Raw genomic sequence first — 18,726 nt, 5'->3', positions numbered from 1 at the left:
TAAAACTATTGATTTTATTTGCACCCTGCAAAAAATAATGAAAACTACATCATCTGGAGTAATACAATTACAACTTAATATCACAAGCATGATTTTCGTAGCCAATCAACTCCTTCTCCGATTTGATAACAATTTGATTGTTATTGTTGTTGTTATTGGCGAAATCGTCGCTCATAATCGAACCGATTGTTGTAATTTTTGTCGGTACGTCCACAGTTTCTGGCAGACGTCTTTTGTATAAGAATCTTGCCACAGCACCTAATAGAACCATTTCTCCCAACATCAACGTATTATGCAACACTAAAAAATTACCAAACTGTTATAATTATTTGGAAACTATAGTGGTAAAAATTATATTAATTTTTTAAACCCTATAAATTTATTTAAACGTCAGAAGAATTATTTTTAATTATGTCGTCGAATCATTTAATATATTAAGTTATTTATAAATTATTTGAATCTTTCAATTAATTCAAGGGATTTCTATTATTTGATGGATTAATAAATATGTAAAAAATCTTTAAAATATTACAAATTTTCAAACTTGTAAATTTATGTATCATACAAATTTTAAAAATTTTAAGTATCATATATTATTATTATTTAAGACTAAATTGATATGATTCTTATTAATTTATTACATTTTAGAAATCCCATGTTTACATAGAATCTTACATAGTTTACAGATTTTGTAAAAATATATTTTTATATATTTATTAAATAGTAAATTTAATAAATATTTACTAATTTTATGAATCGTCAGAATCTTGTAAATTTAATTAAAGAAATACTTTCATATACATAAATATACGAATTGCACATATTTTATGAATAATAAAACCCCTTAAAAATCCACATACATTTTATGAATGTCTTAATTACAAAGAATATTACAGGGTCCATAATTATTGGAATTTTAGGTAATAAATTTAATGAATATTTACTAATTTTATGAGTCTTCAGAATCTTGTAAATTTAAAGAATGAATTAGATTCACATACATACGAATAAGTATTAAAAATTTTACTAATCTTGTGAACAAATTGGATCTTATCGACATTTACTATCTTATACAATTATCTTTTATAAGATTATTTATTTATATAAATATATATTTTCTAAATATTTAACTTTTCTTTTAGCTTTAAATAAATATTTTAATTGATAACATACGGTTTCCATAAACTGCTGGAGTAATTGGAGGTTTGCAAGGCAACAGATCCATCCAGACCAGAGCTCTGGTGAAAAAGCCCTGCATCTTTGCAAGCAACAGCACCATTTGGAGCACTATGAATTTTCCAATAATAAATTCATCGACCAGAATCGATTTAAGTATGTTGATCATCATGGAAATGCCCCAAATGCCGATCAGAATCGAGATGCCGATCAAAGGTTGAATGTATAGATAATTGATGCGATATAAACTCTGTAATTAATTGACTTATTATCGAATTCATTTAAAATGATCCCATTACCTCTCGTTCAGCCCACATAACAATAAGCGTCAAGTAAACGAGACTTTGGAAAATCGGCAGCTGCAACACCATAAACCTCAACGTCCTGACCGACTTTCTGAAACACCCCCACATCAACTTCCAGATTCCGTCAAATAAAATTACAATTACTTGGTAACATGAAACGTCGGCAGAAGTTTGCAGCACGGGAAGCAGCACAGCGGATTGACCTGCAGGCTCAGCTTCGCCGGCTTGACTCTTCGCACCACCTCAGCTTCGCCGTCGCAGTAGGCGACGAACAGGCAGAACAGTTGGTACATCCCGGCCATGAACATGCCCTGGGTGATCGCCTCGGCGATCAGATGCGAACGCGGCACCAATATCGCAAAGTACGTCACCAACGAAATGACCTGAAAATAGTTTAAGGTAAGCGGACGGTTTTCGTTTTGGTTTGTACGGGTGGGAAAACTCACCGGATACACTCCAATTACGAAGGCGGTGTGCGCTTTCACTTTGGACGAGGCGTTTTTCATTACGTAAAGGAAGGTGTCGAGGAACATTGCGACAACGACGAGCACCGCAACCGTGCCCATCGAGACCAGCGTTATTCCGTAGACATTTGTCGCTGGAAATTGTATTTGTTTAGAATAATGAATAAACGTTAAATTTATGATTTGCATATAAATTCTTGTTTTCACAAATCTTTTATAACAACGTCTACTTAATATAAATATTTTTATTATTTTTCCAAATTTAATTAAATAATATGACTTATTTTAAATTTATATAATAATTACAGAAATGTAACAAATAATACAAACTTCATAATATTAAAAATACTAAATATACGGGATGAATCACCTAAAATATTCATTAGAAGTTCGGACTGTACGAAAGGAGGTACTGAAAACTATGAAATCCTTAAATGTTAATAATTATTACAAGAACTTATGACAACTTATTTTATCTACAGTATTGTCAGAAAGTAGAATAATTTTTTTAAAATTCAAAAAATTTTTGTCCTGAATTTTATGTTCAAAAAAATGTATATTAAAAATTACAAATTTAATTAAATAAAAAATAAGACCTATATTAAATTTATATAATAACCACAGAAATGTAACAAATAATACAAATCTCATGTATTAAAAATAACAAATATATAAAGTGAATCACCTAAAATGTTTATTAGAAGTTTAGGCAGAACGAAAGGAGGTACTGAAAGTTATGAAATCCTTAAATGTTAATAATTATTATAAGAACTTATGACAACTTATTTTATCTACAGTATTGTCAGAAAGTAGAGCAATTTTTTTAAAATTCAAATAATTTTTGTCCTGAATTTTATGTTCAAAAAATGTATATTAAAAATTTCAAATTTAATTAAATAAAAAATAAGACCTATATTAAATTTATATAATAACTACAGAAATGTAACAAATAATACAAACTTTATAATATTAAAAATAATAAATCTACAGGGTGAATCACCTAAAATATTTATTAGAAGTTCAGAACGAAAGGAGGTACTGAAAGCTGTGAAATCCTTAAATCTTAATAATTATTATAAAAACTTATAAGTAGAGCAACTTTTTTAAAATTCAAATAATTTTCTCCTGAACTTTATGTTCAAAAAAAATGTATATTTATTTAAAGTTACTATACTCTCTTCCAATACTGTACATATTTGTTTTTAGAATATTCTGAATATTCAAAACATTTGAAATGTCCTCATTATTCCATTTACAAATGTTTGACGTGGAAACTAGCGAAATTTTCAATAATTGTTAAGAAAACTTGTTTTCAGTTGCTAAATTGATGTAATTATTGCAATTTGTTCAACTTAACGATGGTTTGCTTACATTTACATGCATACAGTTTTGTAATGTTTCAGTAACAATCTTTAACTACATATGTGAAATAATTATGAAATATATTTCTTAACTGTATATAAATACCAAATTAATTTTGTTCATTGTCAGTTGCATCCATTAAAAAATAAAATACATAAATTAAAACTAAAGAAGGTTAACGAATTAAATAATTGTGAAATATGTATGACGATTTATTATAATTTTAATTAATTAAAATGGTAAATTTAAACAAAGAAAAATATAACTTTCAGTATAAAATTAAACACTAATGGTTATCATTTTGAAAATAATCTTGATTATATAGTCTATTAAAATGTAATTTATACAATTGTATATAATTAACATAATTATTCAATGTCATAATTCACATATTGATCATTCAATATTAACTTTACACCCCATTCACTGTTTTACATAATTAATAACTATAATAATTATATTGTGTATTGTAGCAGTTCACTCAAATTTTCACTGAATTTAATAAGTAATAAAAGTTTGTTTTTAATTCAGCATATAAACTCGGTTTCACCAGGCTATAATTTAGTTTAAAATAAACAAATAATTATTGTCATTATACTACACCTATTAATAAACTGTCTTCACATCTGTAAATAGCCTCTAAAACGTTATAACATATACATACATATACATATACCAAACAGAATTAAATTAATTGTTTTGTAATAAAGTAACACATTTACATGCCTGTGCATGACCCTGATTCTTCAACTGCAGCCTGTAGCAGGTCTGGAATTATCATAGCAGGATTTAAACTGAATTAATCTAGATAAGTAATCACGTATGCTCAATTGGGTTCATATTAAGGGGAAGTTGTGGCCACTTCATTATTTCTTTTTTCATTTGAAAAAAAAACATTTGACCATTGAGGCAAAAGTTAATTTTGATGAACATGGGCCCATTCCATCCTTGATGTTCTGTGCCTATTTAACAGAAGTCTTCTAGATCGTAATCGACTAGCAACATCCGTCTTCTGATGGTTGCATTCGAAATGAGTTGGTGGTAATGACTTCGAAGGCTGCCAATAGTTATTCACCTATTTCTCATCATTTGGACTATGTCTAGCTGGTAATCCATTTCGAGATCTAGATTCTAACAGACCCCTTTCATTTAGTCCTCGCTACCATACTGTGATAAATGTTCAATCATTGAGGAATTTGCCTACGTGACAAACCTTCTTCGTGAAGAAATATTATTCGTAAATAAATATCAATAGTTAATGGATATCTTGGCATTTTTACATTAATTAATTAAAATCGTTTGCTTTTAACACAGCTGGGTTTTAATTTATTTTACACAAAAGTAATTAATGGTACATACATTGTTTTAAGTAAATTCAGTAATTTACAAAGCGGTACAAGATTTTTGAAACTGAGTATGTTAATAATTACAATTTTTAATTAAAACTATATCAACTAAAATGATAAATTTAATTAAAATTAGTTTTTTAACGTTTTACAATTATATTTTATAATTACTGCCAAGTTAACATTGAATAAAGGTCGTTTTAAATTTCTTTTAAGATTACTGCATATCCGTAATTGTATCATAGAAATTTATTGTGTTTGTTGTGATAATTTAAATTGAATTTGCACATTTTTAATTAAGTCCAATTTAAACGTGTTTACTAAAATATAATGCAAATAATTTTTACTCATACAGACAATGACCCATATGCATTAGAAATTTAACAGAAACATGATTCGATTTGTTGATTAATGTCTTCGACCTTGAAAAACATTTTTTAACCACAGTGACTAAAATTTAAATTATTCAAAATTTTGCAAGAATTTTAGTTTCCCAAAACACGACACTTGCGAAATAAATAAACAATTTAAATTATAAAAAATCATCGTTCATAATTTATTAATTAAAATTCGAAATTAACATATAATTTGCCTTTATATTGTTTTGAATAATTGACCCAGACTAATTACTAAAATTTACATGCACTTCGTTAACGACGATAATTATTCATTGTCTGGACGATTTCGGTGAAAGTTCATCTCACACAAAGTGAAACTGACCGGTTATTTTTACTCACTTTGACTTTATCAAAAATCCATCGGTGAAATTATGGAACATTCGTTTTCTTATCCTGTCGTACATTTTCAATTACATAAGTGTTACGTATTTGCAATTTTTGATGATATAATGATACACTTTTTTTGTGTGCAGATCGTTACTTAAGACTTTGAAGAAGTGTAATTACGCCAAAGATATTCCTGAGACAATTTCTTTTCGTTTTGCAACCTTTTTCCGGTAATAGATTAATGAATTCTGCAACAGTCACACATCTTATATTTAGAAGTAAAAGTGAAATAATTCGTTATTGCATAAACTAAACTGGGTCAATAAAATTTTTAACAAATTCAACCGACGTTTTGCATTTAAATATCAAATTATTAATGCGTTAAAATTGTTGACATGAAGTAACTAGATTTATAAGACTAATTAATTCAAAATCATCACAGAAAGTGAATATTTAATTAAAGGAAGTTCCGCACAATTTCTAATATAAATAAATGCAAAGTATGGAATTAGTGTTCGTACTTTCTTCGGTAATGGATCAGCTGTTGTAATGAAAGTATTTCTGTGCTAATCTGTGTTCTTTACAATCTCATAATCATTAGTCTTATGAGGTTTATTTATTTTTCTAATTCACACTAAGCTTGTCACAGTTTTGTAGGTAAATTAAACTGTTTAAAATGTAAATTTATTGATAATATCTGGGTTTTGAAATTGAGTCCCATAATCTATAGCTTTTTTGTCTAATTTAGTCAGATAAACCCTTTGTCCGTTATCACTTATCACAGAACCTTGGACTTCCTAGAAACCGCAACGGTTTACCGCGAACATTCGAACCAACTTCCTCGTCCAAATCTCCACAGATCACTTTCACTCAAAACACAAAAACCTACCAGACAAATATTCCGGTATCGAAGGTATCTCGTTGCTCGAGCACTTGCTCGTGTTCTCCATCTGGTCCATCTTCGAAATTGATGAGGTACGATCGAAAAACACACGCACACACGTTACATTCTTGTGAGGTCGAAACGTGCCGCTGGTACGGACCGAACGAAAGTAAAACAGCGAAGCGACAAAACGAAGGAAGGGGTCTTTTGCTTTCCACTCCAGTTGTGCTCTTTTCCGTCGCGCGTAACACGTTTTGTTATGCAATCGATTCGGTTTTGGTGGCCTCGATTTGATTCTATGGAAATCGTCTTCCTCTCGAATTCATTTTTTTCTTTGTTTTGGTGTTTACTAAAGGATGACGTCGTTAAATTCGGATGTTGGGCGCCAAAATTGAATTTTTTTGTTTTGTTGTTGAATCAGCCGGTCGCGTTTCTGTGTTTGGGCACTATTTTATGTTCTTCTCTAAGCAATTTCATCCAAATATTAAATTATCTAAAAAATTTTTCTTAAATTGTTGTTGAAAAGACAGTCACTTTTTAAAATGTTGTCTTTTTTCAAATTAGAAATGATATGGCAGTAAAATCATTGAGGGATATAATTAAATTCTTCAACTGCACCATGTAGAAGGTGTTGAATACTCATTGGAGGATTTAACATTCAGGTTCATAATCGGGGTCTGTGGTGGCCACTCCAGTCTTTCTATTTTACCTACTCTAAGAACGTCCCTGACCACATGGGTTCGATGTGGGCGAACATTGTCGACCATAAATACAAATTTGAGACCCACATCCTTTCGTATCTGTTGTACAATATGTTGAATTATAAGATCTATGTAAATTTGTCAAACCATTCTGACAGGTACATGTATCACTGTAGTTCTTGACTGACACCCGCATATGGAAGAACTTCTTTCCAAAAGCGAATTGTTACTGAGCACCTCATTCACTTAATCTTCTCCTCCTTTCCTTTAAAAAAAGAACTTTTAACCATTGAGGCAAAAGCCAATTTTGATAAACATTGAACTATTCCAACCTTGATGTTCTGTGTCTACCATAAATAATAGCCTAGATACTCTTAAAAGTCTTCTGGATCGTAACCGACTTATAACATCCATCTTCCGATGGTTGTATTGGAAATGAGTGGGTGGTATCTAGCCTGATAATGACTCCTAAGACTACTGACAGTTATCCACCTATTTCTCATAAGGTTCTTTGAAGATTTATAGTATACTAAATAGTTTTAAACAATCTATGAGAGGATTTTTTCAAATTAGAATACAAATAAAGAGTAAAATACCTTCATCATAAACGAACTTTTTTTCTAATTTGTAAACTAGTGTTGTGTTATCAATAAATTTTTGAGAGATATTATCCCAACTCCTCAACTGCAGCCTGTAGGAGATCTGGAATACTCGTTGGAGGATTTACACGGCTTCGAATTAATTCATACATGCCCATTTATGTTCATAATCGAGGAGAGTGGTAGCCACTCCATTGTTTCAATTTTATCTTCTCTAAGAACATCTCTGACCTCTTGGGTTCTATGTATGTGAACATTGTAGTCCATAAATACGAAATTGGGACTCACATCCTCTCGTATCTGTTGCACAATATAGTAAATTATAAGATTTATATAAATCTGTCAATTCTTTCTGACAGGAATATGTATCAAAGCAGTTCTTTCATACATGATTCCACTCTAAAACATCACTCACTTAATCCTCTCCTCTTTTAATTCGAAAAAGGAACATATAACCATTGAGGCAAAAGCCAATTTTGATGAACATTGAACTATTCCAACCTTAATGTTTGATCTGTGTCTACCATAAATAATAGCCATTTGTATTAAGTATCTGTCTTGCTTGGAACTTGGACGTCCCTCTAGAGGTACCGCTTGAATTAAATTTAGAAAAGTAAATTCATCATATATTTATTTATACAAAACTTTTGAAACTGAGTTTAAAAAATTGAAAAACCATCATTTCTTAAGAATTTAAGGTACCATGTGTCAATAGCTACCAGTTTTCCATTTGTTTGTTCAGTATAGATAGATTCACACCTAAAAGAGCATCGATAAACAGACTAAAACGCAGTCGGGATTAATATAAATAGTTAAAACTGATAAGATAAACGTGAAATCGATGAGTTACGACCGATGATTTTTCATAAGGACACAATTCGATCTGTTTGCACCTATACAGTGCTGTAGTCAGACAGTTGTTTTCGACATTCTTATTGATTTTACAACAAGTACTTGCAAATGCTATTTGTTCACCATCTTATCAATCATGTCAATTGTGATTAGACACATGGAACGATAGTTACACACTTCGATTTAATTGTGTCGTCCGATTTAAGTTTTTGTTGTTGGTGCATGAGAAAAAAGGTAAGAATAAATTTCATTTTGGTGGTTGGGTTTCATTCATTCACTCGATTTCGTAACCGGCGAGCTTTGTCAACAAATTCAGATAAATGGCGCCACAGTGGGTTTTTACGGGGCATGTTTCCCCAATTGATACTTGTTTGAAAAATGATAATAATCAAGGTTAAAATGCTTAAGAAAAACACTTTATTACTCAAATTTTTCTCTAAATATCCACAAACATAATATTTTACTGGTAGAGATGAAGAACAACTCGTATTTTTTTAAATATTGAAAGAAGTGACTTGGTGCGTCCTTCATTTATGCGACTCATTTTGGGAAGTGAAAGTTTTGTTGTATCTTCCCGAAATCCTGTTCAAATAAATATAATATTTATAATATTTTGTAAATCATTCCGGTTGTTAAATATCCAGATCACAATCGTACAAAATCATTTATTATTAGTGCATAAATTTCTTGGACCTTGAATTTTTTCTTACAACTGTCAGATAAGATTAAGTTACTTTATATAAATCTCTATTATACTATATTAATTTTATGCGTATTTTTACGATTCTGATTAGATCCAATTTGGACTGTTACAAGTGTTTAATTAATTTTGACCCCTATTAAAACAATTATAAAACACTTTCATCTTTATTGTCTGAATTTTTAGAGTCAAAATATAGATTAATTGTGATTAAATTATATCATGTTTAGCAAATAATTAGTCTTTAAGATAACACATCTAATTACATATTATTAATTTTGCGATTAATTAAATGTTTCATCTATTGTTATTTTATAATTAATTAAATAATATTACATTATTTACCAAAATTAAAATTTTCACACATTACTAACAAAATTATTGTCCGTGTATTTAAAAATATATTATTCTTTACGTACAGACATTACAACAATCGTCTATTATTAGTAATCTTAGATATATTATCACATACACTTATCAAATGTTTACACATGCATTTTTTTCTTAATTGATGCTGTGTAAAAATTTAAATTATATATTTAAAAAAACCTATGATTTGATAATGAATTGAAATCAACAAAGTTAAATCAATAACTTATTGATACTATTGATACGTACTTGTTATTAGATAAATCTTTGCACTAGATAGCCATTTACTTATAAATTTATTGTCAACATAAGTACGCCTCAATTAAATGTTTCATTATTAACAATAAAAATTTAGTTGCTGATTCGAACTTCGAAAACATATAAGGTAATAACTTTAACTGTAATTGTTTATCGTACAGGGTATTTTTAGTAATTCTTTTTTAATTCTGACACATTGGTAGTCTAACTAAAATGTCTATAAAGCTGCCAATGCTGATGCTGAGAAGTTCATTTTTGGTATATACATTAATCAAAGACCAGACTATAAGAAGCCATTATTAGTACTTCTAAATTTTATACAGAGTGTTTATTATCTGTCATAAACTATTGCATTTAGGTACAGGACCTGGGTCCTTTAAAGGTAATATCGAAACTGGAAATGAATTTTGTTCAAAATAAAGTCAAGTTATAACTGCCATAAAAATTTCAAATTAACACCTTATTCCGTTCTCCATAAATGAATAAGTTAGGAGAATCACTCTATATACAGCAGGAAAAGTGTCTGACCCGTTTAAATTTAGAGAGACACCTCATGCATGACAGAGACAGAAGAAGTCTGTCCCAAGTGGGAGACTTACTGTCTCTAGTGCACGTGATGTCTCTTTCAGGATTCAAATGGATCCAACTCTTGTTGTACTGTATATATATTTAAGTTACCAATTAGAAAAATATTCTTCAATGTTATTATATTTATTTATTCTCTAATATTATATAATAATTAACAAAATAATTAATTTTAGGTTGCATAATCATTAAAATGGGAATAATCAATTTCGTCGCGACCACAGTTTTCATCCTGTTATTCTCCACCATGTTGGTGAGATCCAGCAAATGCCCATCAATGTGCAAATGTGACACGTTCTCGGTATCATGTGTGGAAAAATCCATAGCGTACATCCCGAATTTCGACGTTTTGGAAAACAGCCCCTCGGTCATCGATTTATCAGGCAACGACATCACCGAGGTGCAACGCAACGATTTCAACTTCGAAGTCAACAAATACGTGATCGAAGTCTACCTGAACAACTCCAATTTGGCTGACATTCATCCGGAGGCCTTCGCCGAAATGAAGAAACTCCAGGGCCTTTATTTACAGACGAATCTGTTGTCGAGCGTGCCCGAGGGTTTTATCAAACGGAACAGGGATTTGATCCTGCTGAATCTGGCGGAAAATTTGTTCAACGACATGCCGAAAATCACGTCCAAGAGTCTCGAGATTCTGATACTGTCCAAGTCAGACGTGCACGTCGTTCCAGCCGACAGCTTGGACAATTTGCCCAACATACGGCTGTTGATGCTGGACCAGAACAAGATCACCCACATTGCCGTGTCGATGTTCCAAAGTGCCAAGAGTTTCTTCTACGTGGACCTGCGATACAATCCCTGGGACTGTAATTGTCAAACAATTCACCTGTTCGAGTACCTGACCAACGAACGATTCATCGATCCAGACGAGCCAGCCATGTGTTTAACGACCGAGAAGAAATTTATGAAGATCAACGGTGTGATTGAGATGTACAAGAAAAAATGCGCGGATGACGCCGGGCTCTTGTTTACCGATTCGTTGGTGAAAGTGCAGAAGGAAGTCAAAGGTGATTTGAAGCAATCGCCTTTGATGACGGTCGAAGAAGGGAGCCCAAGGGTAACCGATTTGGCCACTAATCAAAACACGACCACGGTTTGCGTCCTGAACTACAGGAGGTCGGGGGAAATTGCTATCGTTGCCACCGTCACCACCATAGTTGTGTTCGTTTCGTTTACGATCGGATATTTTTTCGGAAAGAGGCAAAATATGTACATGATGGGATCGACGGATAGCAAATTTAAGTTAATATATCCTAATTTATAAGTAGTTTTATATAATAAGATCTTCAGACTGGTTTTTTATGTCACGTTTAAAAATTGAGAAGGACAATTATTAGTGTAATTATATTAATTATGCATTTGTAAATATGGTTTTATAGTGTTTTTTAGTCGTATTTGTCAGCGAAGTTTGTGTAATTTGTCGAAATTTGTAATAAAATTATAAAATCTAATTTGTTTCAATAAATTCTCGAATTTTCAGATTTTTAAATGGAATTAAATACACGCAATACAGAAATAATAGTTTATTACAAATCTATAATATTTTTACAAATATAAATAACAAATCTTAGACTAGATTTCCATGAGCAATTGATTTAATTAGGAATCTTAAAACTCTTAAAACTCGTTATGCGACATCCTCGGCCCCCTTTTAATCTCTTTCTTTTTCTTCCTCTTCTTTTTCTCTTCCTCTCTTTCGTCTTTAGGCTGATTCTTCGTGAACTCGTTCCTGTACGGATTCCTGTACTCTGGATCCTTATCAATGTAGTTCAACTCTTGACTGACCAAATGTAACAGTTTCTTCGTCGGTTTATCCAATAAATACCTAACTTGATTGCAAAATGCGATACTCCACTGCAACAACACGTCCCAATTATTATTGGTTCTCAACACAGAAACTGAAATGTCTGGATAACGTAAAATAATCTCGGAAAACAGGGCGGTGTTTTCCAGAATACTGGAGAGGGAATCACGTATTTTTTCGTCCAGAGGGAAGTCGGAAACGCCTGGAATATACGGCGAGGCTTCGATCGTCGCTCTGCTTTCTTGTATCACTGTGAAAACCTTCTCAGCCATCAGATCAATCATCTGTATTTGTTTTTCAAAGTTGGTTATTTGTCTGAAACTTTTTATTGCGTCAAGCTGCTCAGCTCTTTGTCTCTTGAACAATCTCATATCTTTAAACTGTTAAGCAAATAATATATTTTTTAAATTAATACATGATTTATATTGAAACATAAAAAAGGATACAGAGTTGTTCAGCTAAAGCAGAATCAGTCTCCTGCGAGCAGGTTTGATAAAGGCAAAAGAACGATATTAAAATAACACGAAACATATTCCAAACCATCACAAAAAAATACAACTGTGTACCTGTGACCTGAAACTATGACTAAATAGGAACTAGGAAGTTTTTTTAGAGAGTCATTAAAGCATGGCTATCGATCTTGGGAGAAATAATGCCATTATTTGATTCTATCGTAAATTATGTTTGTTTGCATGTCTCCAATTTTGTGCACACAAAACCACTCACACAAACTTTGGTTAATTGGTCACAGTCATGGAATTTATAGGCAACCACTCCGTTATGTATAATTTTTATTGTAGTTATTATGTGGTCGTTTATAATACTGGTTTAATTTATAAAAGCGTGTTAAATAAAGTTAATGCTGCTGAAATAACCATAATTTTAAACATGCAAAAACTTTAGATAAAGTAGTATTCTTTTTTTTACGTACACATACAAATTACTACTATCATATGATACATTTGTTGGTGAACAAAACGTTATCTATTTCTTTCTAAAACTTAAATCATAGTTTGTGATTGGTGCTGTGACAAAGACATGGATATATTGTCGCACTGTGACCACCTGTGACATGTAATGCGCAGATAGTAGTATAGTTCAAATATCCCCAAATAGTTCAAAAGTATCGTGTCAAATAATAATAAAAATGGCGACTGGTCCAGGACTGCCAAAAAATGCTCTGGAATTACTATCAAACCCGTGCAAAGTCGAAAAGCCGTTAACGGCTAAATACTGGGGCCCAGCTGCTTGCGCCGTTGTCGGATTCACCAGCGTGATCATCGGCAATTATCTGACCAGAAGGCCAGTTTTCAGCGGTAACCTACAATATTATATAACTCACAGAAAAGGCACAGTTCTACTGTTTTAGGTATCCATAGACACGCGTTATTCGGTGGCGGAGGCCTGGCGTTAGGTTTCTGGTTGGACGATGTGAGGAACAGGTATTTGGCGGACCGGGACGCAGTCTACCGTCACTACATCGAATTGCACCCAGAGGACTTTCCTGATTATGGTATGTAAAGTTTGCCAATTATTCTGGAGGGATTAATTTTGTGTTTTGCAGATCGCAAAAAGATTGGAGAACTATTCTTACCATGGGTACCAGTCCGTTAGATGGGTTTGTTATTTATTAGATTTATATTGTACAGTTTTCATTAAATATACCATGTGTATTTAATAATGTGTTTTACTACAAGCAGTTTACATAATAAAACACACAGTATAAATTGGTTTTATGTTTGAAATATCCGCCGAAAGTTATATTTATTTATGTAACTTCCAATTAGATTGAATGAAAAAATGTTTCTTCATATTCAATTAATAATAGTCACTGAAATAAATATATGCCAGTTGTTTAAAAAGTATATTCTAGAATATCCAAAGAAAAAACATGTATTTGTATGCATCAGATTTATTAGTATATTTGTGGGCAAAAATGACATGATTGATCTATAGATTACACAAATCATCAGAATTATCCTATAAAACTGTTGGTTGTACATTTGTTCATATTTTAATGAAACCTACTGAAATATAACAATACTTAGACAATTTATCCAAACATGACTGTTAAACTCCGTTACAAATTCAACATTTAACAAACAAAATGGAAGATTATCTGATAAAATTTATTTTCGGTTAGAAAAATACATGTATTAATAATATTCTCTATTTCTACAAATACGTTACTCAATAAATACATTAGTCACCCTTTATATCATCACAGACTACAATAATTTAATTTTTTTCTTCTGTGGTACATAATATTGTTCTTCAATTAAATATTTATGTACTAAAATGCTTATAACTAGACCTGAAATTCCAGAAAATATTAGAAGTATCACTGGGAAAATATACAAAAAACCTCGACAAAATATACAAATTTCATACAACAAAAAATGATTCCAGTGTACCTCCGTTTACAATTAAACTTAATCATACTGGTTAGTTAATATCAAAATAATTCCAACATCAGATCAAAATTTTGGCAAACTTCAATATTGTAGAGCACACATCAAACCTCCCTGTCATTATTGTATCGGCATGTGTCACAAATAAATCCTATAAGTATAACAAAGTGGAGCCACACGTTTCAACATTGTCGAACTAAATTTCAGTAAAATTGGAAAACTTAACACTTGCTTTAAATAATATTGCAGGTACCTCTTTTGATTGATTGCAACACGAGTACGTACAATATTATTTCACAGTCGGAATATTGTGTTCGGCTATTTTGATTATTTGCACACGTTTCTACCCAAGAGTGTAAAAAGCAAACACAAATCACAATTAGTCACCGGTAAGGTAAAAATACTTGTTCGGATAGTGCGAAGGCCTTAAATAGTATTGCGTAGAAATCATGTTACAGCGTTATCTTTTACAATCACTATCACTAAATACTAAACTAAAATCACTGGACTCACATGAGGATCCCGTTTTTTAAAACCTTAATATTAACATTTAATAAAATACATAATAAATAGCACAACGCGCAGAACGACCCGTCCCCCAACGCCGGAACAGATTCAGGTAAGCGGGTAGAAGGACTAGCACAGAAGAAAAGACGATTCAAGAGTCACCGGCCGCAAGGACGGACGGAGTCGACCGCGCAACATTTACATGCATCCGGATGCATCAACAAAATAATAAAACACTAGGTGATCTAATCACAAGTGGAATGTTGTCGTTTGTATATGCAACTAACGGCTAATGTTAAATCCAAAAGCAAAGATGTGCTTTGACCGATGGATGTGCAACAATATATAAGCGTTTTTCAATTAAGCGGAGGTGCGTTACACTAATCATAATTAAGACTTAATTAATTAATTAGTTTACGTTTGTAGAAAAGTGGGACATAAATAAATATTAACAAGATATTATAGATATATCAGTTCCTTTAAATAATAATAATAATATTAATAAAAACATAATACTGTTTGCACGTGTTCATGTACTGGTTTTAATTCAATCAATACCTTCAACAAATAAAATGGCAAGGATACAATAAATACTTTTTTTTTGTAAAAAATTGTCATACGTCCTCAATTCATCATCACATTCGACGAATTCGACAATCACAAAATAAGTGGGATCAATCGAATTCCTTAGAGCCAGTCTCACGTGCCAATCGAGCAAAATAATAATGTAAACAAAATAATATATTGCATATCTCTATACTCATAATGCCCAGCATTACTACACTTTGCTAACCGTTGTGAAAACTGGTTCGTTAAGTACCCTATTAATGTAATAATCAATATAAACTGGTGAAAATTACACATAATACATAGATTGTACTCTGGTGATGTTGTACTAGGTTTATCTCTTTCGGATTGCTTTTTTTACGGCATCTGATTCGATTTGAACGGGAAACGAAATTGTTACGAAATATTTACAAGAGACAAACAATTGTTTGTCGTTCAAATCGATTCGTATAAATTATGTTTAGTACACACATATGGATTAAATTGATGATGTTTGGAAAAAAGTACGATACGCAAAGAATTTTAATCATTTAACTTAGTTGTAATACTTCTCTTTTGGAATTTTTAATATTAAAACATTTGTTATTCAAATAAATTTTGAAAAATTTGGTCAAATATTATAAATTGTACTGAAATCAATGAAACAGAATATTTCAAAACATTTAAATCCATTGTTTGATTGTGTGGTGATATAAATATACTTTTCTGCTTGACTCCTTTCAATATTTAAAATAAAAGACAAACATAAATGTGCGTTTATCTCACCACACAATTAAACAATTCAAGTAACTAATACATAATCTATGTAAATAATGCATAAACCGTACTAATTTGCATCAGACCTGCAAAATATTTCACCGAATTTATACCTCGTAACTCTTTACTTACTCCCTACGTGCCCGTTTGGGCCTCTGCGTTCCACCGCCTGAGTCCCCTTCGCCTCGGGTCTTCTTGCCTATTTGGACCTGCGACTGCGCAGTGAGGTGCAACGATATAGCGTGCGTGTTGAGCTTTTCGGCCAACAAAAGATCTTTCAACTCCTTCATCTTTTGGCTGTGCAGTGTGACTGTGGGTCGGCGTGTTTCCTCCGGCGGTGGAGTCGGCTGTCGTTCCTCGTCTTTGGACGTGCTCGGTTTACCGTTAGTCTTGTCTTGGTCATCTGATTTAGTGGGGGACGATTCGTCCCCACCTACGAATGGTGAACCGTCTCCTTGTAATAAAAACTCCGGATTTAAAATCTTTTCGGAACAGGCCGCAGTTAGAGCCTCCAAAGTCGGATGGAAATTAACGGTCTCCTTGTCATCTTTTTGTAAACCGGTGCTGTCGTTTCCGCCGTTTTCCTTCTCGTAGTTGTTGTTGTTATTGTTGAAGAAACCGCCGTTCTTTTTAATTTCCTCCACGTTGTCGCACACGATGTTGACTTGTGCTCTGACTTCTGCGTCGAATTTCGATATGGTGTTGACAAGTGGCTTTGCCCATCCAATATGTAAAACTGGAGTGGCACTGCCTTCCTCCCATTGGCATATCCCGTCATAAAATCGTAACAGATGTGCGAAACATTCAGGCTTCTTTAAAATTGTGTTGGCGCTAAAGCCGGAACTCTCCACCTTCATAATGTGCGGTATTAATTCATTTGCAATCTCCAGGAACTCCTTGTAAATCTCTTCATCATCCCTTGAGTAATTATATCTGAAATTTGTTATTATAATTAATTGTTTTATATTTAGGTAATATACTTACAATCTTATAACATCACTGGCATTTGCCCAGCTTTCAAATGCTTCCTGATACATTTTGTGGCGGTAAAAATAACCTCCCTGATAAGTGTATGGATAAACATGTTGATTGTTGTAGAACATCCGCGCTGATTTGATGGCCTCCTCAAACAAAACTTGACACGGCACTCTCCCCTTTTTCGGCGACAACTCCTCCAAATCCCCCAAGTTACCAAGAGCCATTGGATACTTCTTCAAGTGCCCCAAATCATACAACAACCACAGCAGCTCCTGCTGCACCTCAGAGACTTCAAAAGCTTCATGTGTGGCATTCAAAGATGGATTTATTGCTGAAACGAGAGCAGCCACCTCCATTTCTCTGGTACAAATCACTGGTTTGTTGTTGACATAAAGCCAAGATCTGGCTGACACCCCTTTGCCAATTTCTTGGCCCCTTTTGTCCTCGTTGCCTTTGCCGTGCCATGTAACTTCGGCGGTTTCCGTACCGTTTTCCCCGAACACGACCCAAGCATGATCTTCAGATAACGCGAGGTGCACATCACTGTAACCCAGAGCCTGACAACCGGCCACCACTGCGAACGCAACGCCAAAACAGTCCAATTTACTACCCGTCAAATAGCTGTAGAGACTTTGCAAATGCGCCCTGTCTTTGTAGTAACTCCTGGTGAGGCTGTTCCAAATCACATCGGACACCTTCTTGACCAGCTCCCTGTTCGCAGACTTCTTGTGCTTGTTCACCTCGATGGCGTTCTTGATGATGGTGTGAAACTTGTTGTACAACGTCAAAATCGTGTCCAATTCCAACGTGGGTAAACTGTTGTGGTCGATTGGCTCGCATATCTGCAAATTGGGATGCGAGCGGTCGGTGAGCGAGTTCTCGATGACGCCCGCGACTATCGAGAGCAGAGCGAGGTCCGGTTCTGGTGAGTTCTCCAATTGGTTTTTGAACAGTTGCACCACCGTTGTTATGCTGTTTATCGGGAATAAAGACTTGTCTGTTGCCCGAAAACCCGCCATGTCGTGATTTTTACATTTTCTGTCGTTTGTCAGTCGGAAAACCAAGCTTCCCTTGCCAACTGTACGGATGCGGGTAATTTGAACTATTTGAGGCGACATAGGCGTACTCACTTTTTTTTATTTATTTAATTTTATGATTTTCTAAGATACGTTTCCCTATTGGGATTGACCATAATAACAGTTTATAGTTTAATTATGGATGAAGGTGTAGTTACAATTATAATAAATATTAAATATATACTTTCTTAGATTGATATACAGATGATTATAGTAGTTGTTTTAATTGTAAATGTACTATATTTATGGTGTTTGTTAAGGTCCTCGATGTTTCTAATTCT

General features: G+C 32.8%; 5 protein-coding genes across 5 annotated transcripts; 2 read left to right on the top strand and 3 right to left on the bottom strand.

Moving 5' to 3' along the window:
- On the bottom strand, window positions 1-6,465 carry LOC109601058 (organic solute transporter subunit alpha). Its single transcript, XM_020017264.2, has 6 exons — window positions 6,268-6,465; window positions 1,928-2,079; window positions 1,626-1,864; window positions 1,476-1,572; window positions 1,174-1,426; window positions 1-300 (listed from the first exon to the last, which is right to left on the bottom strand). Exons 1-6 carry the CDS (start codon window positions 6,335-6,337, stop codon window positions 68-70), a joined length of 1,044 nt encoding a protein of 347 aa, XP_019872823.1. The 5' UTR covers window positions 6,338-6,465; the 3' UTR covers window positions 1-67.
- Window positions 6,466-8,459: 1,994 nt separating this feature from the next.
- Window positions 8,460-11,797, top strand: LOC109601067 (slit homolog 1 protein-like). The gene is made up of 2 exons (XM_020017274.2): window positions 8,460-8,647; window positions 10,502-11,797. The coding sequence occupies exon 2, from the start codon at window positions 10,519-10,521 to the stop codon at window positions 11,608-11,610; it is 1,092 nt and encodes a 363-aa protein (XP_019872833.2). The 5' UTR covers window positions 8,460-8,647; window positions 10,502-10,518; the 3' UTR covers window positions 11,611-11,797.
- Window positions 11,798-11,854: 57 nt separating this feature from the next.
- On the bottom strand, window positions 11,855-13,152 carry LOC109601060 (coiled-coil domain-containing protein 134). Its single transcript, XM_020017267.2, has 3 exons — window positions 12,877-13,152; window positions 12,597-12,729; window positions 11,855-12,523 (listed from the first exon to the last, which is right to left on the bottom strand). Exons 2-3 carry the CDS (start codon window positions 12,691-12,693, stop codon window positions 11,964-11,966), a joined length of 657 nt encoding a protein of 218 aa, XP_019872826.2. The 5' UTR covers window positions 12,694-12,729; window positions 12,877-13,152; the 3' UTR covers window positions 11,855-11,963.
- Window positions 13,153-13,275: 123 nt separating this feature from the next.
- Window positions 13,276-13,831, top strand: LOC109601068 (NADH dehydrogenase [ubiquinone] 1 subunit C2). The gene is made up of 3 exons (XM_020017275.2): window positions 13,276-13,466; window positions 13,520-13,663; window positions 13,715-13,831. Exons 1-3 carry the CDS (start codon window positions 13,298-13,300, stop codon window positions 13,762-13,764), a joined length of 363 nt encoding a protein of 120 aa, XP_019872834.1. The 5' UTR covers window positions 13,276-13,297; the 3' UTR covers window positions 13,765-13,831.
- Window positions 13,832-14,046: 215 nt separating this feature from the next.
- On the bottom strand, window positions 14,047-18,427 carry LOC109601084 (menin). Its single transcript, XM_020017302.2, has 2 exons — window positions 17,376-18,427; window positions 14,047-17,324 (listed from the first exon to the last, which is right to left on the bottom strand). Exons 1-2 carry the CDS (start codon window positions 18,386-18,388, stop codon window positions 16,520-16,522), a joined length of 1,818 nt encoding a protein of 605 aa, XP_019872861.1. The 5' UTR covers window positions 18,389-18,427; the 3' UTR covers window positions 14,047-16,519.
- Window positions 18,428-18,726: the final 299 nt, after the last annotated feature.

The sequence above is a fragment of the Aethina tumida genome, chromosome 7 (assembly GCF_024364675.1).
Source record: "Aethina tumida isolate Nest 87 chromosome 7, icAetTumi1.1, whole genome shotgun sequence".
Classification (NCBI taxonomy): domain Eukaryota; kingdom Metazoa; phylum Arthropoda; class Insecta; order Coleoptera; family Nitidulidae; genus Aethina; species Aethina tumida.
This window is presented reverse-complemented; position numbering and strand designations above follow the sequence as displayed.